The 22,002-nt window shown below is 34.5% G+C and overlaps 5 protein-coding genes across 5 annotated transcripts in view; 2 read left to right on the plus strand and 3 right to left on the minus strand.

Moving 5' to 3' along the window:
• The window catches only part of LOC116012419 (uncharacterized protein At4g29660-like), a 2,719-nt gene extending 2,113 nt beyond the window's left edge, over positions 1–606 (plus strand). The window contains exon 3 of the mRNA XM_031251952.1: positions 228–606. Coding sequence (XP_031107812.1) covers positions 228–347 — 120 coding nt within the window. The 3' untranslated portion in view covers positions 348–606. The remainder of the gene's footprint in view (positions 1–227) is intronic.
• Positions 607–779: 173 nt separating this feature from the next.
• On the plus strand, positions 780–1,392 carry LOC116012418 (PRA1 family protein F1-like). Its single transcript, XM_031251950.1, has one exon. The coding sequence runs from the start codon at positions 811–813 to the stop codon at positions 1,348–1,350; it is 540 nt and encodes a 179-aa protein (XP_031107810.1). The 5' UTR covers positions 780–810; the 3' UTR covers positions 1,351–1,392.
• A 1,096-nt stretch (positions 1,393–2,488) lies between these two features.
• LOC116011683 (cytidine deaminase 1) lies at positions 2,489–3,653 on the minus strand. Its single transcript, XM_031251086.1, has one exon. The coding sequence runs from the start codon at positions 3,548–3,550 to the stop codon at positions 2,612–2,614; it is 939 nt and encodes a 312-aa protein (XP_031106946.1). The 5' UTR covers positions 3,551–3,653; the 3' UTR covers positions 2,489–2,611.
• Positions 3,654–10,510: 6,857 nt separating this feature from the next.
• Positions 10,511–13,724, minus strand: LOC116013821 (tetraspanin-2). The gene is made up of 2 exons (XM_031253756.1): positions 13,081–13,724; positions 10,511–10,864 (listed from the first exon to the last, which is right to left on the minus strand). Exons 1-2 carry the CDS (start codon positions 13,585–13,587, stop codon positions 10,562–10,564), a joined length of 810 nt encoding a protein of 269 aa, XP_031109616.1. The 5' UTR covers positions 13,588–13,724; the 3' UTR covers positions 10,511–10,561.
• Positions 13,725–15,408: 1,684 nt separating this feature from the next.
• On the minus strand, positions 15,409–17,316 carry LOC116013809 (1-aminocyclopropane-1-carboxylate oxidase 1). Its single transcript, XM_031253739.1, has 3 exons — positions 16,989–17,316; positions 16,680–16,906; positions 15,409–16,160 (listed from the first exon to the last, which is right to left on the minus strand). Exons 1-3 carry the CDS (start codon positions 17,094–17,096, stop codon positions 15,578–15,580), a joined length of 918 nt encoding a protein of 305 aa, XP_031109599.1. The 5' UTR covers positions 17,097–17,316; the 3' UTR covers positions 15,409–15,577.
• Positions 17,317–22,002: the final 4,686 nt, after the last annotated feature.

Raw genomic sequence — 22,002 nt, forward strand, 5'->3', positions numbered from 1 at the left:
TTTTTTCCCCCCCCCCCCCCCCCCCCCAATGCCCCAATAATAAGTTCTGTTTTCACAACAAAATTTATTATAAGGAACCATATTTCTTTCTCTGTTCCTAGGTTTGCCAGTGTAGTTATAGCATTGAAGGAAATCCTAAATGTTCTGTCTTAGTTATAGCAACTCTATAAGTTATAGCATTACTGTTTCTGTGTAAGTTGAGCCTTGATATTTTCCCCGATGATTAGGAGAAGTATTGGGAGGATCATCCTGGTGAAATGGTACCCTTTATGAAACCGATGTTTTATGGCGGCCCTTGGAGAGTAATGAGAGGTGATGTTCCTCCAACTGGAAAATTTGAGCTCTGAACTGTTAGTTAGTTCTTAGGTTTGTTTTGTTTGGAATATTTTGGGTATATGTTACACCTTCTCATGTTTGCTGTTGCTCTGAATGGCAATATTTATAGATAATAAGCTCCACAACTACACAGCTTTGGAGCATAGACTTTATGGTATTTTTTTTTATACTTTTTTTGTTGTCTTGAGTATTATTATTGTTTTGGAAAATGACCAAATAAGCTCTCAAGATATTTGGAAAAGTTTAATTGCATTCTCAAAGTATTTGTCATTGTTTTTATGGTGGTAGAAATGGTATATAGTTTTGTTTTGAGTTAATAAATGAATGATAAAATGTGGGGAACATGTGTCATAGTTTGAGAAAATTTCTGGGAATGAAAGACCAAAAGGAAGCAATTTCCCCTCTCAATCTCCATCTTCATTTCTTTCTCTCTCACCATTTTCGTGAGAGAATCAAATCAAAACTGGTTGGAAAATGACGACAACCTACGGCACAATCCCGACATCAGACAATGGACTGGAAGCAAGATTAGGCTTCCTCGCCATGCGGCGGCCATGGAAGGAGATGGTAATCTCCTTCTCCACCCCGGGCACCCTCGCCATGGCGCTCTCGCGGCTCAAAGGAAACGTCGCCTATTTCTACACCAACTACGCCATCCTCGTCCTCGTGGTGGTCTTCCTCAGCCTGCTATGGCGCCCGGCGTCTCTCATCGTCTTCATCATCATGATGGCCGCGTGGCTCTACCTCTACTTCCTGCGCGACGTGCCGCTGGTGATCAAGGGCTACGCCGTGGACGAGCGCGTCGTCCTCGTCGTGCTATCCATCTTCACGACGCTCTTGCTGCTCACCACAGCCGCCGCGAATATGATGACGGCCCTGGCGGTCGGGACCGCAGCCGTGGCGGCGCACGGGGTGTTTAGTGGTGCTGATAATTCTGCGCCAATAGACCAGGAGGATGGCAGGGGCAAGGTGAATTTGTTAGAGACTGCTTCTTCTGGCTTTTCTTCTGGTTGATTGTAATGGTAATGTAATCATATGATTTGTTGCTGACACTAACTTTGCCATTGGTGTAACTTAGTGCTGATTGTATTATACGGATTTTTCTCGATAATTTTCAAACTTAGGGTGTGTTTGGAAACCGGAAAAATGACTATTCAAATCTTTTACCTTTGCATGGCATGTTAGACAACCTAAGGACAATATTGTATTAATTTGAATTTTTTAACCATTAAAATCTCCGAGACTGTTAAACTTTATGTTCATTTTCCAGCATGATCAAAGAGAAATATGTACCAGAGCAGAGTTCAGAAAACTGTTCTAACTTCCAACCATGACCAAGTTCAAAAACCTGACATTGATTTACGGGAGAGCCTACAGTCGCTACCTGAATGTGCCTTGAGTGAAACCCGCCTTGTGATCTCAGCAAAGAACCACAAGAGATAAACCAACCTAGATTGTCCATAGCAGACAGACTCAAACTAAGAAAGCCAGTAAGTCACTCCCACTAATAGTCGAACTTGGAGCTAATCTTGAGGTTATGTGGCTTCTAACATGTCTACTTCTAACAAAAAGTTAAATCTGCTTAGACAATACAATAGCGAAAGAAGCATTAATTAAACAACAAATCAAAATCAAAAGCCAGCATCTTTCCCACTATACAGTCTCAAAAATAGCAGGTATGGTCTGTGCAATACTTTATTCAATGATTAGGTATCAACTATCTATAGTAAAGCACATACCTAGACCATACACAGAATAGTAAAAAGCATAGATATTTCATGTTTACATATTCAAACATGGAAATTGCCAGTCTAAGGCCAACTGGTTCATGTAGGACAATCAACATGATTCATGAGCTACCACAACAATAATTAAAACTCTGCAATTATAATACTCAGCCTGCCACAAACACAAAGAAAGAAAGAAAAAATTCTTGAAAAATGACAGCCAAATTGGTCAGATTGGGTAACCACAAAGTTACAAATTCGACCCCTACCTGGAAAGGAGTTTATTGACCTCTTCTAGGTTACAGGTTCGACTTCTAATGGGAAAACGGCCTATTGGCCTTTTTTATTTGAGCTGATCAGCTATGGACAACTTAAACTGCTTTTACTCTTTGTAGTTCTTTATCAGCTATGAAAGAAAAGAATGATTGAGTTAAATTTGTTATTCCATTTATTGATTCATCATCACATAGATTGGTATTTTACAGTGGGGAACATACAATTCCATGGTGTTGATTACTGAATAGTGAAAGTTACTGATGTGAATCAGATCAGGTTGAAGCCTTTTTACAGAGATTTGCATCAGAAGGGCAATGGTAAACCTTGAATTCACACTTGGGAGAAATCACCTTCAAGAGTAGGTTAGCAGTGTCTTCTTGCCTGACCGGTGGATCTTCCTTCTCCACCAGCGCAGCCGCCACAATCCGCTCAAATCCGCCGCCTCCTCCGGCGATGAAGGCGATCAATGCCGCCTGAACGGGGCCAAGGCTGGGATTGTGAGCGACGGATTCCGTATAAGAGCCCTTATAGACCTTCCCTTCACAATCCATCAATGCGACGCCGGAGGGGCAATGGCTATAAGGAGCGTGCGATTCATTAGCCGCCTCGAGCGCCGAAATCTTAAGAAGGATCGAATTGTAAGCGAAATTGGAGTCGCCGACGATTTCGCTGAGGGATAAGCCGTTGTCGTGAGGCTCGAGGAGGAGAGGGGATTCGTGATCGAGAAGATCGAAGGGTCCGAAATGGCTGGGGAGGAATTGGGACAAGGGTTTGAAGGTGACGTCACCGGGTTGGGGGATGACGTCATCTCCGGATTGGGAGATGAGGATTTGGAGGGAGGAGGAGTAGCGGAGCTCTTGGAGGAACTGGCGGCAGTGGCCGCAGGGGGCGGCGGAGACGGCGAGGGAGACGAGGCGGGGCCCGCCGTGGGCGAGGAGATTGGTGACGAGGAACTGCTCGGCGTGGACGGAGTGGGAGAGCGGCAGGCCGGGGAACTCCACGTTTACTCCGATGAAGACGCGGCCGTCGGAGGCGAGGCCAACGGCGGCGACGTGGAAGTTGGAGATGGGCGGGCGGGCGAGTGCCTGAGCCGGCTTCACGAGAGCCGGAAGGAGATGGGTCACGCCGGGAAGGCCCACTGATTGGGCCATGGACTCCGCCTCTGATGCTTCAATCACAAATTTGGGCTGACCCATAACATGAATAGGCATTTTCAAACTTTTTTCTTTTTAAATAATTGTTTTTTTTTTTTTGCGGCGGCGGAGATCTGATCGGCGGCGGCGGCTGGCGGCGGCCACTTGTAAGAGGGAGGAGTGAAGAATGCTCCTTAAAATGAGGAAGGAGAGTGTGTGTGGGGAGGACAGATGGATGGGGAAGATGGCTATATATACATCTAAAATTTTATGTTCACGATTGTACGATAATAAATTGTCATAAATCTAAGATAAATTATGGTAATTTTTTTGAAAAATTATGGTGATTTAGTAATCTAGTCTATTATCTAAGAATCAACTTAGCTATCTGTGGATAAATTTGTAAATATTACTATTTATTCTATTTATCTATTTAGAGTGATGATTTCAAAAAAAAAAAATTAGAGTGATAAATACATATATTTTTTATATTATAAAATATTTCTAAAATAGGAATAGGACTGCTATAATTTCTTCAGTTCTTATACCGTGGACCATGGTCCACAATGCATTATGGACCATGGATCATGACTGATACTACAATTGTGTTGAACTGATACTGCAGTTGTGTTGAACGGATACTGCAGTTGTGTTGAAAGTGAACTGCAGTTGCGCGGAACAGAGGTCGTGTCATCCGTCTGAAACTGCAGTTGTGTTGAACTGATACTGCAGTTGTGATGAACTGATACTGCAGTTGTTTTGAAAGGATACTGCAGTTGTGTTAAACGGATGAACGACCTCTGTTCCGCGCAACTACACTTTCCTTTCAACACAATTGCACTATTTTTTCAACACAACTGCAATATCTTTTCAACACAACTGCAGTATCAGTCATGATCATAGTCCACAATATAATTTGCGTAATTTCTTTCTAAATTACGTGATCTTAAGTTTTATTTCATTATTATATAAAACTTTTTTTTAAAGAATTTATACGTCATATTAACTTTTTTTTTTCTTTTATTTGACCACTTATAAATGTGCAATTTATTTTGTGACCACTAATTTGATTGCACAATTCAAACAATCGTTAATGGTGAAAAAGAAATTGAACCAACTTTGTCAGGAAGCTTAAGTGATCAATTACTGTTTAATTTTTTTTTTTTTTAAAACCCAACTGTAACGTAGATTAAATTAATTCGGAAATAGAGTCAGGTGGGATAGAATTCCAATACATCGAATGAATCTGCGAGAAAGCTAACGCAGCAAGTGCGTGGGCTGCCCGATTAGCAGATCTAAGAATCAAATTAACTGAACAAGAATTAAACGAAGACATAATAGCCCTAGAGGCATCAATAGAAAAGCTAACATAAGATAAAAGGGTAGGTTGTGACGTAGTTAACAATTCCGCCGAAGACAAGTTGCGGTCTTTTAGCCAAGATAGGACCTCCTTGCATGCCAAAGATTCTGGCATAAGAGGTGAGAAGCAGGCTGGTAAGACTCCATTGAATGCTGCGAGAAAGCTTCCATCTTGCTCCAAGAGAACCGCCCCGACCGTCGCTCTCCTTGCGTGCACCTGATAGCCTGCATCGAAGAAGCAATGGAACAACGCATTTGCTGCACGTGCGGTCGTCGACGTCGGCTGCTGCTGGCGAGGGTGCGCAGTATGCACCTGCCGCCAGGCCGAGGCTGCTGCATTGGCCGACCTCCATACTCCTTGCGGACGAGGCAGCGCTCCATCCCACACCGCCATATTTCGTGCACGCCAAATGTTTAATTTTATTTAACTTGGACATGTGGTTGAGTGAAAGGAACACATCTATCCTTAATTAAATGCTAAAAGATCAATATATCATTGACATTAGGTATGGAGCAATCTTAAATCATCAAGTCATCTGTTCCACACTTCCACCCTTAGAGGTGTATACAATTCAACGATGAATCGAAAATAATCACTGTGTTCGATGGTAGAAATCATGAGTTAGTAAGTAGTAGGGTGGAGGTATACGGACCATCCCACTAAGAACCTCGACCGTTATTGGTGAACTTCAACGAATTAGTGGTGATAAAGACCTTTTGTATGCATATGCGAAGAGATAACACGAGGATTGAATTATTGTCACCTTTTATATCAATTGCCCAAATTTTTGGATTGCCTCTTTAGTGTACTAACTTTCCATTAGTTTCCACTTTCCAATAACTTTTAGAAAGCTAAGGATAAAAGACTTGCTAGTCTTAGCTTGTAATTTTTTTTTCTTCCTAAATTGTGATATTTTTATAAATATTGTAAACTTTTGTTGTACATTGAGACAAGCTTGAAAATGCATCTTTTTTATAACTAAGAGTGCACTCAATCTTGATTGCATCATAAGGTGCACTGATATGTTATAACACTACTATACAAACTTGAGTACATACACTATTTATTATTTGCCGATGTACACTTAAACTTTATTTAATGTGCATTAAAAGTTCATAATAATTATGAAAATATCACCACGATTTTTTCTCAAATTTTCAACTCTGTTCATCATATAATCCAAAATGAGCAGTTGAGAACAATATTTTTTTTTACAAGAAGACACATTCTCACGTTAACTTACACACACGCACATTGAACCCTAAGTGCAATGAACTTTGACATTCGGTGCAAAACTGCAAATAATGATATTGTTGGGTGCACTCTATACTATTATTGTGTGTACTTTATATTGTTGCTAGGTACATTTTAAAGGTAAATCATAACTAATAAATTAAAATCTAAAGTCAACCTCTAAATCAAATTAAGAAAATTAAACCCTAAAAAAAACTAAATTATAAACTTTCAAATGTGAATCATTTCTCTGCACTTATATATATCATGAGATACACTCTTTGGTGTTGCTAAATGCACTTTATACTATTGTTACTTGAACTTAAAATTTGAATTATTTACAAAAAATGACACTATATTTTTCCTATCTCCTCATTTTAAAGTTGTTAGATATTCCTAGCTAGATCGATAATTATAATTAGTTCCGAGCTAGCTAGTTATCTTCGGCAACCAAATTATTATTTAATTCAAATTCTATGTATGTGTAGAGAGACGATGAAGTTGCATAGTAATTGCCCAAACGAAATAATGGATTATTGAATCTTTAGGATTGACTCTTTAGTCTTCTAACTTTTTATTAGTTTCCAACAACTTTTAGATAAGATAGAAGACTTGCTAGACTTTTAACATTTAAAAAAAAAAAAAAAAAGAAGCAAGAAGAGGGCGTAGGGCTTCTCATATTCATTTTCTTCATCATGTAATTAAAGAGTTATTACAATGAAATTGAGCGTGTTCGGTTTGACACATTCATAAAGAGGCTAATGCTTGCACGGATCGGATAAGATTACTACACTTCATAGTGAACTCCAAATAGGTATCCATTTTTCAACAATATAATCCTTGGGGGAAGGATGGGACTTTATTTGACGATATATATGATTGCAAGCTAATCTTGTAGGTGCAGTTTGATCTATATTTATATATGTACCTTTTTGCTTTCTTTTCACTTTTTACTTAAGTGAACCAAATAAGTACCAAGAATCTAGCATCACATGCAACTATATAGCCAGCTTAGGTTTAAGAACATATGCCTTTACAAAGTAAACATTTGATTGGATTCTTATTAGGTTCCATTTATTGTTATAACAAAAATACTCAATGGTAAATGAATAGATAAAAAGACCAAACACTAATCAATTAAAATTAATTTGATCTTAAGAATTAAATATATAATTAGTAAAGTACGAATTCATACTATTGATAGTGCGTCATTATTGTTCTATCTGCTCGTCATGTTAAGATTGAGATCAATGAATTTTGTAGCTCATATTGTTACTAAGGCTACGTACGAGTTCTCAGTTTGGTCCAAAATTTGGAAACTCATTTCTTCTTTTTGTATTTGCGACTTATTTTGCTCTATGTGAAAACTTAATCAAATTTCTTTCAACACACAATATCACACAAAATTATCTAGTAAATTTGACTATTAGGATCGATAGATTTTTTTGATTTTTTTTTTTAAATGAGTGCCCTTTTTATTGCATATAGACAATGTATAGAAAGTTGATGCAAGCTTGCAATCATTATTATACAATTTTGTTACATAAGCTTTTCAATAATAAGCATTAGTTGCAAGGTGCTATGTATCACTTCACTATCAAGAGTAGTTTTATTTAGAAATTACTTTTCCATATAAAGTCCTTTTTGTTGTGTGGAGCCCCTTTGGTACACCTAATTACCCCATATATTTCATAGCAATCAAAGTGCATGTATAATATCTTAATTTAGTAATAAATAGATTAACATAATCACAATATTCTATGTATTAATATTAACACAATTACCATCACAGCTGTTTTGCATGAAGTAGAGAAGTTTCAATGGGTTAATCAACTAATTAGTGACATGTAATTGACTACCAACTAGATATATACAATATTTTACTGATCACAATAATTTAGACATGATATTATTGATACTGACTTTACAATTTGATTTTCGTGACAATTTATATTATTAAAAGACTTTGAAAGAAAACAAATTAAGTCATGATAATTATAATAATATATTATATCACCCGCCACATATAAATTTTATCAAGTCTTTTTTTTTTTTTAAATAATAATAACAAAACATTGAGAGTTGAATTTTGTGAGTAAATTAATAGAAATTAATTAAAAGGATTTGGGAAGATTGGTGGAAATTATTGAGACTTGGATATTTTTGCCCAACAGGGAAATAAGATAAGTAAGAATTGGATGGGCATTTAAAAGTGGACAAGTCTTAGAACCATAAAATTGGTTGGAGTAGAACACCTAGACAATAATTGTGGTACATAGATTTTGACACCTACAAAAAATGAGGACAAAAAGGGGATAAAACTATTATTTTATTTATAATTTGATTTTTTCAACTTCAAAATTATAACAAAAAATAAACCATTGGTTTTGCAATGGTGGACTCCATACCATAGTCAATGTCCCATTGATTTTGTTAAATGTAGGGTTATGCCTTATTAAAAAAATGCTATTTGTATTAATTTTTTGTGTAAAATACGGTATAAAATGACATGAGTTGTGACACGTGTTATAATTTTTTTATGATATTAATATAGAATTAACACCAAAAATAAAGAGAAATTAAAAGGGTCATGAATTGATTGTATTGTCATAGATTAATTGAATGGAATTATTTTAAAGCATTAAAACAAAATTAGTTTGTACATGCAACATGCATTGTTTGTATTTTTATATATTTTATTTAGTTAGAGTTTCTTGTACGACAGTAATAATTCACAATTATGTAATGTCTATGTCAATAATGAGAACAAAATGTATAGCATCATTGTGACCATACGATGATGAGTATCATTGCACTGAAAAAAATCTTATTGTATAGTATGTAAGCCATTTTCATGAAATGATGTAACATTTTACTCTAGTGATAATGTTAAACCTGATTATAAGATGATGAGATAATTGGATAATTCCACGGATTTCAGGTTCAACTCGAAGCATTAGTATTGCACCTTACAAGATAAGACTAATCAAATAATTGAGTATTGGTTAGATTCCATTTGAGCTAGGGAAGCTCTACTAAGAATGTTACTATACACATACATTTAACTTCATGATTAAACGATTCAGTCCCTTTTACTTGTATCAACACCTTTTGATTCAATAGATTTTTTTTTTCTCTTCCCCCTAACATTTTCTCCTTACACCAACTGATCAACACAAGAAATAAACAGAAGACAACATTATTATACAAACTTTCATAGTTAAGTCACAGGGAATTCGAAATATTGTTGGGTCAAAATTAGTGTTACAATGATGGGCCAAGAAGTTCTGACCCAGCACCTTCTTGGCCCAAAGGCCTCAGTTGCATCATTATCATCTCAAATGGGACTTTTTAACTCTTTTGAGTTTTTCATAAATTATTGACCTTTTAATAATAAATATTTATATTTTTAAAGCAATTTACTTTTAAAAAAAATAGCAATAGAAATTATTATTTTTTATTGGAAAAATGGGAGACACTTAAAAAAACACTTAGCCACGTCACAAAGGGATCCTCTTTGGCCTCGGAATACCTAAACAAATTTCACGTATAATCACCATCATTACCATGACATGTGACATATAAAGTTTAAACCAACTTCGGCCAATCACCCCATTTTAACTAGCTATTATTGCAAGACAATCCACATCTTTCAACACAAAACAATTTGTCACACTCTCCTCAAAGCTTCATTGCATGCTATAAAAATATTTGAAGAAGTTCTTCTGGGCTTTATAACAACAACAACAATAATTTCAGCTTAAATATATTTTTAAACTCATAAAGATTTTTGTCGAATGATCAAAGTTTTTTGTCAATAACTCATTACTTTCCAGAATAATCAAGAATCTAATATCTTAATTAATGATAATACATTGTATAATTACCAAATATATAAAGCCATTACATAAGAACATATGTGTATATAAGAAATCTTGAGATAAGTGTCAATTCCCCTCCTACATATACCAATAAAAAAAATGCATAAACCACCCTCGCTTATGGGGATGGATAAGCATAAACGTACATGTTGCAATTTTGCATATGTATAATAAAGTAAGGAATCAATCTCTTTGGATTAGATTCTCATTTTATCAATAGACTATAGGCTAAGAATATAGCTAGCTAGGTAAATAAGAAAATGTAGTCTTCCATTTTTTATTTTTTATTTTTAAACTTGGTCCACATTCCACTTATCTAGAATGTAACAAAAGAGAATGTACAACTTAGAATAAAGACACATGCATTCACTAACTAAAGCAACAAGAAAGCCACAATAAAACCAAAACTATTGTTTTTAAAAAATTCTTCAATTATTTCCACTTAGAAATTAAATAAGTGTAATAATTTGTATAGAAGACTATGTTGATAGCACTGAATATTAAAAAAAAAAAATTGAATATTTTGTTATCATATATCACTAATTAATTAAGTGTTTGCACCAATTGACACGACTGAAATTCTTGTATATTTATAAAATAATTTTGAACCAAATTCTACTTGCGCCCATGCGCAGTACCCTTATTAGTTTGTGCGTTCTTGTATGCACTACAAGCAATGAAATAAACCGAAATGAGGAGGACTACAGTGACAATCAATATCACATTCACCTTCCTCCATTCACTTCTAAGGTTTCCCAGTAACCCAGCTTTGCAAGAATCGCAATTGTAACACAATTGGGTTGGGTCATTGTTCCAGATGGAGCAATCGGCGTCTATCATCGGATAACTTGGATTGATCCACATTGTCGGGCTCACGTATTGATAACCACATATTGTTGGGGGCTTGCAACATCCTGACTGCAACGTAACATTCATTATAATATATAGTCCCAGCCTTAATGTAATATTAAAAATACATAATATTAACATTCTCGATATGCGAACTCAATTTACCACCATATAATTATGGGTAGATAGAACATGATTATAGGCTGGTAAACTATATATATATTGGTAGCCAACTTTGTCTAGAGCTAGGATGGAGGGAAGTGAGAGGTAGTGGAAGGAATTTTAGGGTAATTTATTTGATAAATATTATATTTTAATCTTTACTCGTTTATAAATAAAATAAAAAGAAAATCAAGGGTGACATCTGAAATTAAAAGAAATTGGGCAACCATTGTAATGCAAGTGTCATGATCATAAGCTGTCATGCTAGTGACTATGAATTAATTATTGGGCACCATCTACTTTAATTTATAATTACACTAAAGAGTTAGTGATCTAAGATTTCATGTCATGATAATATCTTATATTTAATGAAATTATATTAAAAACATATTTAATAGAATGAAAGGCATAACGCATGATATACAGGACGATAATATAATCTATAATGTTTATATCTTTTTTAGTCTAATAGTCACAAGTTTTCTTAACTTGTCGACTAGCAACTACACACCGGTACTAGTTATGCTAGCTAGCTTAGTGATCTGACTATGACCTAATTATTGGGCACCATCTACTTTATAATTATAGTAAAGAGTTAGTGACCTAGGATTGCATGCCATGATACTATCTTGTATTCAATGAAATTATATTAAAAACATATTTAATGGAATGAAAGGTATAACACATGATATGATGTCAATATCATAATCTATAATGTCTATATAACCATGCATATAAGACCGACACGTACTATAATACTATACCTCAATATATCATTCACATAAAATAAAAAATTGTACTTGGTATTATTTTTTTAAAAAAATATACTTGGCATTATTTCATATCACTAGCTAGTTTAACCAAACATCTCAAATTATAAAATTATTTCTGTCCCTTTTAATTTAATTTTTAATAATTAGTTATATTTTTACGTGTGATATTGTAAAAAGATTATATATAATTATAGTTATAATATATATATTTTGCTTTTAAAATGCCAAATTAGATCATGCTCCTTTCTTTGCAGACATGATTAGACCTCTTTCTACTACTAATAATGCTAAAGTTTTTATGCACCTTTTGGAAGTCAAAAAGCCGAATAAATTATATTCTCCCAACATATTTAACTCTATACTTTACCATATACCATACCATTTATACTTTTCCATAAACTGGTCCAATATTCCCCTCTAACTTTTTCAATACCAAATCAATTCTCCTTCTACGGAGTATTTACTTTTAGCCCATGCTCATAAACCACACAAAATTAATTCCCATGCAATATATTCTTCTTTTATATTAACTAGATAAATTCTTCATCTTTTTCCAAAATAAAAACATGAGAAAGAAAATAAAAATAATACATTTACTTATATTTAAAAAAAAAAACGGAAAACAAACATTGAAAAATAAAAATAAAAATTAGAGAAAGAAAAACATAGAAATAAAATAAACATTATTTTAATAATTCTTTTCCATTTGTTTATATATTGAATTCCGAGAAATTTTTATTGAATTAGTAGTTAGAGACCTTAAAAGTGGAAAAAAATAATAATAATTATAAAACACTAAAAACTGACAAAAATAAAATTTAAGGATGAATTCAAATTAAAGTGTTATGCATATAAAGTTGTACGGTCATTGCCATGAGATCAAGAGAGGAAAATTTCCATTTGTGATTTTCATTAGTGTTATACTGTTATGCAAATATTGTTCAATTACCTAATAACTAATGAATATAATGATTCATGATTCAAATGAAAGTAATTCCTTTGATTTTTTTTTTCTTTTCAAGTAATATGAAAAAATTTTACCCAAAAAAAAAAGTAATATAATAGAGTAGCTAGTACAATGCGTAAATACTAGGTGGATTCTTGGAGCTGAGTATAGTGATATCTTCGAGTTTAGTCTTAGTCTTAAACTTTCAAGTTAATCACTAATGAAGTAATGATACTCAACTTTCAAATTTAACTGGTCATTCCAAGCCGTTATGTTAGGTTAAGTAAATTAGGATAAAAATTTGAAAGTTGAAAGATATGTGTAAGTTAAAGAACCATAATAATTAACGATCACATGAGACAATGATTAAATTAAAAGTTTAAAACTAAACGTAAAATATTTACCTGGAGAGGAGAAAGACGTGCGGCGAAGAATAGCTCAGCAGTGAAGTAGTTATTACTGATGGCGGGACAGATATCATGATCCGCAGCCAAACACGCCCTAATATCTGCCCAATAATCGTCCCCGGTGACATGATCCCTGAGCCAAGCCGAGTAGCCAGGGAGGCGGTAATCGCGGTAGCGGCGGCCGGGGACGGCGTAGGAGCCGTCGGGGCGCGTGACGACGGAGGCGAGGATGAGGAGGGAGAGGAGGAGGACGATGAGGATGGCCATGGAAACGAGGTAGACGCCGAGGAGACCCTCTTTGTTCCAGTAGGCGCCGGCGAAGCCGGCGAGGGCGATGAGGAGGAGAGCGACGCCGATGAAGACGAGCGGCCAGCGGAGCCAGTGGACGCACTGGTTGTCGGAGTTGGAGGCGAGCCAGATTCCGGCGGAGATGACGGGGATGGAGCACATAACGGCCACGAAGTTTAGGAAAGCTGTTATTTTGTTGCTGAGCGACGACGCCATTGTTACGTTGTTGGTTTCGATCTGTACTGTGACTAAACTAAAGCTAGCAGCTCAGCTCGATCTTAGCCGGGGACTGGGAATATATATAACCCAATTTAAAAAAAGAAAAAGAAAAAAAGAGCAATAGCTGCGCTAATCGATGGCCTAGGGGCGGCACTTAGGCGGCCTAGTTAGTAGCCTAGACTATCAATATATTATGGTGATACTTTAAGCGTCAATTAATTAAGGCTTAGATCAGATTTTATATTATGGTGATACTTTAAGCGTCAATTAATTAAGGCTTAGATCAGATTTTTGCAACATTGTGAGGGAGCTAGACGCATGATTTCATTCAATTACTTTGTCTAATAATCATTAAATTTTAGTACTCATGTGTCACGGTGTTACTGCATGCCAACATAATCATTGACATTCAAGGTGTGACTGACTGTTCCATGCACACATTTCATTTGACTTATGACTAATCCAATACTATGTGTAATTAAAAGCTAATAATTAAGCTAAGCTGCTGCTAACTTATTTGCATTATTCTCATCATTAGCTTTTCTAAAAACCAAAGCCATAAAACTCAACCTCATACCATATCATGGCCTGGTAAGAAGTATAACCAAGTTGGACAACCCAGGCCACTCATGTTAATCAAGCAGTTGACTTGGTAACATAACGACAAGTTAGATTACAAGTTTAACTTCTAGTAAGAGCAACTTATTAATTGACCTTCTTGGTTTGATATGATCAAGCCAATCAGCTAAGTAACCTAGTTAAGTTAATTTACATCATTGTGGTTCTTTGTCAGTTAAGGTCATGAGATTTATTTAGTGCACACTCTCAAATAATAACTGCGAGTACGTTTTCCTCGTCCCTCAAAAATATATATATATATATATATATATATATATAACCAAGTTACAAGTGTAGGTATTTTTTCTTTCAAACTAGTATAGACTTTTTTCATGCTTATATTTTCAACATTGTGTTGATAATTGCCTATGTGACTAGCTCTCTGATCTCCTTTTATCTCTCAGATCCATTCAAATCTACACCTTTAGTTTGTCTACAAAAATTTAGACAGTATCAATGGGTTAGTAGCACATGGTCCTACTGCATGCTACAAGTAATTTTGCTTTAATTTGCAGAACCTCACTCAGCTCGTTACTATATATTTATGCTTGCTGGGGATATGCTATATATCTAGTTCATCAATAAATTTTCACCAATAAGAGGAGGGCGTGTTAATAGATAAAAATTTGCCTTTAGATATGACTTTAGATATGAGTTCATTGGTATTATGTTATCTCAATTGTTTGTCTATATATACCAAAAAAATATATTATAAGTATCCCGTAATAAATTATTTTATTAAAAAAATCGACATTATTACATCCCAAAATATTATTACCTTCTTAAATTAAACATTATATATATGATCTTTAAAATCAACTTTAAAAAGTCAAAAGAGTTTTCAACCTTTTAGTGACAAAAGAATAAAATTATACATGGCTAATGATCTAGAGGGGGTATGTTTGTAAGTCTGATCTGCACATGTATAGTAGGCAATAGTATACTCTACAAAATTTGTTTACCAAATTAAGGAATTTGGTGGGATTGGTGCCAAAATATTGATACTTTGGTAATCAACTAAATTGTTTAGACGGTTGATTTGGTAACTAAGGTTATAAATTTGACTTCTAGCCGAGAACAATCTATTGATCTTTTTAGTTTGAACTGTTTAATTATTAGCTGCGAGTTTCCCTCGCCACTTAAAAACGAAGATTTAATATTTTTGCATACCATCAGCGACCTGTTGGTCTTTTTGATTTGAACCGTTAAGAAGATTGATACTTTTGCATACCATCAGAACATTTCCTCAATCATGTGAACTATATATGAAGCTGTACACACATGCATCAGCTTCTCATAGACTGCAAATTAAAAGGCCATTTAAACACACAAGAACAACTGAAAGAAAACACATGCTTTAGAGTGCAGATTAATGCCCATTGGCCTGCAGTTTCTTCATCGTCTCGAACCTCGGGCCCTTCTCTCCAAACTTGGTGCTTCCATAGTGCTTCAGATAGTCTTGGAAGCAGACATTCTCAGGGTACAAGAGCTTTGGTGCAGGAGAAATCATGGCATCAGATGCAGGGTTATAGAAGGTAGCAATAGACAGTCTGTTTCCATCATTTTGTGCCAACACCCTATGCAGAGTGCTCTTGTACATCCCATTGCTCAGAATCTCCAGCTGATCCCCTGTGTTGACAAAGATTCTGTTGTTCTTGGAGGGTGGAATCTTCACCCATTGTTCATCCTTGAAGAACTCGAGGCCGGGGACTTGATCATCCTGCAGCAGCAGAATGATGCCACCTGCATCTGTGTGTTCTCTAAGCCCTCTAACTAGTTCAGGGTTTGGGCATTCTGGGTAGATTGCCACCTTGGTTCCAATGGATTGGCCCTTGCTCCCTGAAAATGATTCTTTAATGTGGTTCTTTTCAAGTCCTAGGTTCTCACACATGAGTTCTGAAAGGTTCTCTGCTAGCTTCATCAGCTGTTCAATGTACTGCTCCATTGTTTTGCTGTAGTCATGTGAGGGGCATGAACCTTTAGTCTGGTTGTGAAATTAAATTAAAAGATGTGTTTCGTTTAAACTAAAAGGTTAAACTAATATGAGACTACATATTTATATTTGATATAAGCTCCTGGGATTCAATGAAATAGTAGCGGTGCTGTTTGGACATTGGTCTAGTGGATAAGAAACATCACTTAAAAGGTTTCCTTTTAGTAGCATTTGATTCTTGCCACGAAAATAGGGATTTGAGCTTGGGTTGGCTTCCTTCTATGCATAAGTGTACAATTTGGTGTTGGTCTCGAAGTTAAATTGGCTCGATTTACCTTCTCATGGGCATGGAGAAAGTTTGGACTTGGGTTGGGCTTATTGTGCGCAGAAGTGTACAGTTTGATATTGAGTCGAGAAACTAAATTAGTTCAAGTTACCTCGTCCTTATGAGGCTGGGGCAGGTTCATCAGGTTCAATATAGTCTGGCGAAGTCGGAAAACTTGGGTTATCAAAAATGAAATAGTAGTGGTGAACTTACCCAAAGTTGTTTGGAAAGTTTTTGAGTTGATTGATGTTGGAAGTTGGATGATGCCAAATGAAGTAAGTGCTTTCCCAGTCTGCATCTCTGATACTCTCTTTCTTATTCTCCACACACTTGACAACATCTGAGCCATAAAAGCTTTCCTTCAAGCTGTGTTCATAATGCTGTGTCACCATCTGCTTCACATTCTCCATCAACTCTGTGTCAACTCCATGATTCTCTACCTACACAGAAACTGGAATGAGAAAAAGAAAAAAAACTGCAATTAAGATGAGCAAAGGGCACTATATATATATATAGTTTTACCATAAAGAATCCCCATCTCTCACAAGCATGGTGGAGAAGTTTCATGGTTTTGCTTCTCTCCTCACCAGCTAGCTTACTGAAGTCAATAACAGGGATCTCCATCTCCATTTCTCTATCAGGGAATGAATGGAAATGCAAGTGTGAGTGAGGGCTATATATAGCCACAGGAAAGAGGGTTGAAAATTCTTGCTGGTTTCAATAAAATTTCAAGAAGTGGCATTGCAGACCTCTACGGGTAACTCAGTAAATTTCTGACGTACGATTTTGGGTGGGCAAGAAATGGTAATCGCAGTTAAAAAAAAAAAGACATTATTCAGTACATTGGGACTTGGGAGTAGCAAAGAGATCCAGGTTCAGTTCATGAACAGCCATGTGATTGGGCTTTTATTTATACTTCTTAGATTGTGAATTAGAGGATGAATGGGTGATATTTGCCTTACTAATCAAAGATTTTAACTTCACTTTGCAGGAAAGTTTCCTGATAAGATGCATCTAGAGCACAATGTTACCCTTCCATGTGGGATTATTCTCGAAAGGGTTTGCACTCCAAACTCGAGAGCTCTCACTTGTCACTGTTCTAGTATTTTAGTGAAAGAATAAATTGTGAGATATATCTGAGAATAATATTGCATATACTCTTAAGTTTTATGTCAATTTTTATCCTATGCATACATGGCACGTTCTATTTCATTCCGAACAGGATGAATTATTGATTTATTTTCCTTTTTTTTTTATCAATAAAATCACGACAATGTGTGGTTGACTAGGCCACCTGGCCGACTAACTACCGAGGCGCCCTAGGCACTAGGCGCTCCTCGGACATTCGATGAGCGCCTAGCGATTTTTCCAACCATGCTTTAAATTGGTCAATTAATTAAAGTGGTGTAGAGTGCATGTGAGAGTATTCTCCATCTCATTGGAATTTACATGACAAGTAGGGCTTTTTTTAGTAGTTGAAGTTGAATAAGAGAGTGAGACATTTCATTCCAAATTGGTATAGATTTATGTTTAGTTGTAGTTCATTGGATTGCTAAAAACTGGGGGCAGTGTAGAGGAAGTGAATCCATCACGCACTAAACAATTTCCAATGGGCGGTTTTGGTTTTGGTTTTGGTATTGAATTCTCGATAATTCGTAGTTGACTGTTGGACCAGCAGCCTCAGATCATCATCATCAATTGCTTAATTTGTGGGTCATTCTCACTAACCTTTACTCAACAAATATTATAAACATAACTGTGTTTTTTTAATCTTTGAATCCACGACTTTATGACTTAATTGGTCATACCTCTTTTCAAAAAGAAAAATCTATCATTTGACGATAAGTAAAAGAGTATTGTGACTTTAACTAATAAAATATCACAATAAAATAAATTAGTTGTTTATAGTTGATTAGTTCAAATTTAAAAAGTCAATAGGCAATTCTCATAGGGCGTAGCTATCAAATGAAATGTTCCATTAACTGAATTGAGGTTACCTCTATTTATTTTTTGTTCTGAATTAATCAAATCATGCCATGCTAGTAGACAATAAATTAGAATATAGTAAGTAGACTTAGCTTGGGACTCCCAAATTTACTCCCTACACTCAAATGCTTATGTAGACTATTTTTCTTGATTCTCACGATAGAGAGTTTAATTTTTTTGAAAGCCAAATAAACGAGAATATATTAAATCAACAAATGGTTTAAGAACGGAGGACGAGAATATATTAAATCAACAAATGGTTTAAGAATGGAGGTGGAACATCACTCCACTCCAAATGGGTGGAACTAGCTCCTACAGCTTTAGCCAATGCATGAGTTGCTCGATTTGCGTTTCTATTGATAAACTGTATTACACAGCTCAGTATAGAACTAACTAACTGAGTACAATAATGAATAACTGGACCAACATAAGACCAAATTAAACTAGATTGTTGAAAACTAGGGCAGATCGAAAATTAAACAATAAGATTGAACTATAACATTTGAGTATCCTTGATTTTTCAGCCACGACAGAGCCTCTCGTACCACCATAACCTCAGCAAGGAGTGGGTGTTGTGGACAGTAGAGGGGACCATTTGCTACCACTTACCCAAAGTTGTTCCCTTGGGGCTTGAGTTTAATTGAAATAGTAGAAATTGAGAATTCATATAATAACAATGTACTCAAGTAAATAATAAAGTAAAAAATGAGAATTCAAATAGCGCGGGCTTGGGTGGTGTTTGAGGGAAAATTATGCTATGGACTTGCAAGGTGGACCCAGATTCATGTTCACAATTTAAAAATTTTATGCTCACAATTTTAAAATTCTATGTTCACAATTTTAAAACATTATATTCATAATTTTAAATCTCAATATATAAAACTACATTACTCAATATTCACAATTTTTGAACTCTATATTTATAATTTTGTTATATAGATTCAAAATTTGTGTTATACTATTAAATATAGAGTTATTAAATTGTGAATATAAAATTATGAAATTATGAATATAGAGTTCAAAAATTATGAATATAGAGTTTAAAAATTGTGAACATAAAAAGTCTAAAATTATGAACATAAAATTTTAAAATTGTGAACATGAATATTGGTTCACCTTGTAAGGTGGACTCAGGTCCATGGCATAATCAGTGGTGTTTGAGTTCAATTTGGCTTGTTCGTTCCTATTTCCCTTCAATCATGAACTGCTACAGCGCCACCGGTATTGCAATAATAATATTATTATTATTATTATTATTATTATTATTATTAAATTTTAAAGATGATCTTGAGCTAACCGGGCAATGAAAAATAAATGATTAACAATTACCAATTATCGATCGGTTCGATCACGACTGGCATTCATCATTATAATTGAAAACCCTTCATAGCTTTCAACGCCATTTTCTCCGGCCGGCGGCTGCCATGTCCGTCCACCGCCCTCTCTTTTCGCATGTATCTGCACATACAATTGATATACTGTGTATGAACCTGATTCATGTGTTTGTGTTTTATGTTATGACTTTTTGTATTTTTATTATGAATTTTTGTACTATATATGAACATGAATCTATCCTTGGAACAAATTAATAATTGTATCTTCTGTTATAAGTTTATGTATGTTATGTTGTGAAATTAAATTTTGTATTTATGAACACAAATTATGTATCTAAATCAAAGTATGTAGTATCTATACGTCTATCTGGATAAATGTTATATCATTAAAATTTACGCTATTCAATCCAAATTAAATAATTTATATCTTTTGCTTTAAAAAGTGTACATTTATTTTTTTTAATACACAAATGCACTTACCCTATTAAATTAAACTTTGGTTAAAATTTTTATTTTCTTCTTTTTCTCAAAGAGATACATCTAAACAATGCCCAATTGTTTTGTTTGCTTTTTTTTTTTTGGTTTGTTTGTTTTTTTTTTTTTTGTTTTTTTGTTTTTTTGTCATTCTTATCATTCAATTTTTAATCTAGAATTGATTTGACTTATATAATTTCTTTTCTACAAGTATACTTCTTCAAATTGTATCTCTATCACAATAAGTAAAGTATAATTCTTATTTTGGTGAAACTAAAATTTCAAAAAATTAGTTTAATGAATGATATGTAAAATAAATTAAAACAGGAGTATAATAATAACGATTTTATTTAATTGTTATGAACATAATTGTAAAGTGCTAAAAAACACTTCCTTAAAATGTACAATTAAACTACAAAATGAGGGTCACCTGCCGATTTCCTGTTTACTTGGAGTGTGATAGCATTGATTAATTAACGTTGAGTGCAAAATGAAATTTTATTAATTTTATAGAATCAACAATATAATGGAGTCCACATATACATCAATTCAAGAAGCAAGGACCTTTCTCTATTTTACTCAACCAACACCATCACTTCTATTTTTCTTTAAATTGCCTACAATTACTAAAAACGCAATCCAATTATCACTTTAATTAGTTCTTTTTATGCAGTACAAGTTGACCTTTTATATGCTTTTGACTTTGATAAGATACAATGAGAACTGATTTGAAAACCTTTTATAACGAATCTTACACTTATTAGATTATACTATTTTAATTTCTTTTTGTTTTGAGAACTCATGAAATGCTCTCTAATTCTTTATTAATTAGCTAGGATCATCACAATGCAAGTTTCACCCAAAGCACACATTCAAATACTAATTGTGTAATTTTTCATAAATCAAATGAGTTCTTTTTATGCACATCCCTCTTGACTATTAAGCAAAGAATCATTAATAATTACTCTAGCTTCTTATTGACAATAGAACACTAATGTAATCAACATACCACAAATTTATTGATAAACATATAAATCAACACATTTTAGTTCTGATTTCTTTGCAAATTTTGGTGCTTGTCTAAATAAATAATGTGTTTTAATTGAATTTATTTCTACTTTACGATTTATTGTGTTGCTATGTATGTCTTCAATGATTTTTTTTTTCCGTGTAGGTACCACATGCATATTGATTATTTTTTAAGATAAAAGAAAAATAACTTGAACATACGCTCATTGAGTTCTGGAAAAGGGTAAAACTCCTGCCGCTTGTCTGAATGTTACGTTATTGGAGAAATAGAAAACAAATTAATCAAAACTATGGCTCACTTTTTTATGGATGAATCAAAGTATACGCTACATACGCTACATTAGCCGGAGTATAAAATAGAGTAAAAAGTGAAAGCATGTGTAGTATTACTCAGTATTTTTATACATATCTTTGTATACAGTGATTCACTTGAGATGATTCAAGTGGCATTGGAAAGCTAACTTACAAGACTACAACTTATCTAAAGACACTAACAGGGCGTTTGGTTGGGAGGAGGGAATTAGGGTGGAAAAGAATTGTAATTAGGTGGAATTGCAATTCAATGAATAAAGTAGGAATTGAAATTACAGTGTTTGGTATGCAGAAATATGAGTACATGGAATTGAAAAGAAGTGACAAAATGACTAAAATGCCCTTATGTTGTAGTAGATGTTGTAGTAATAGTAATAATAGTAGTAGTAGTAGTAGTAATA

Source organism: Ipomoea triloba, chromosome 3 (genome assembly GCF_003576645.1).
Source record: "Ipomoea triloba cultivar NCNSP0323 chromosome 3, ASM357664v1".
Lineage (NCBI taxonomy): Eukaryota > Viridiplantae > Streptophyta > Magnoliopsida > Solanales > Convolvulaceae > Ipomoea > Ipomoea triloba.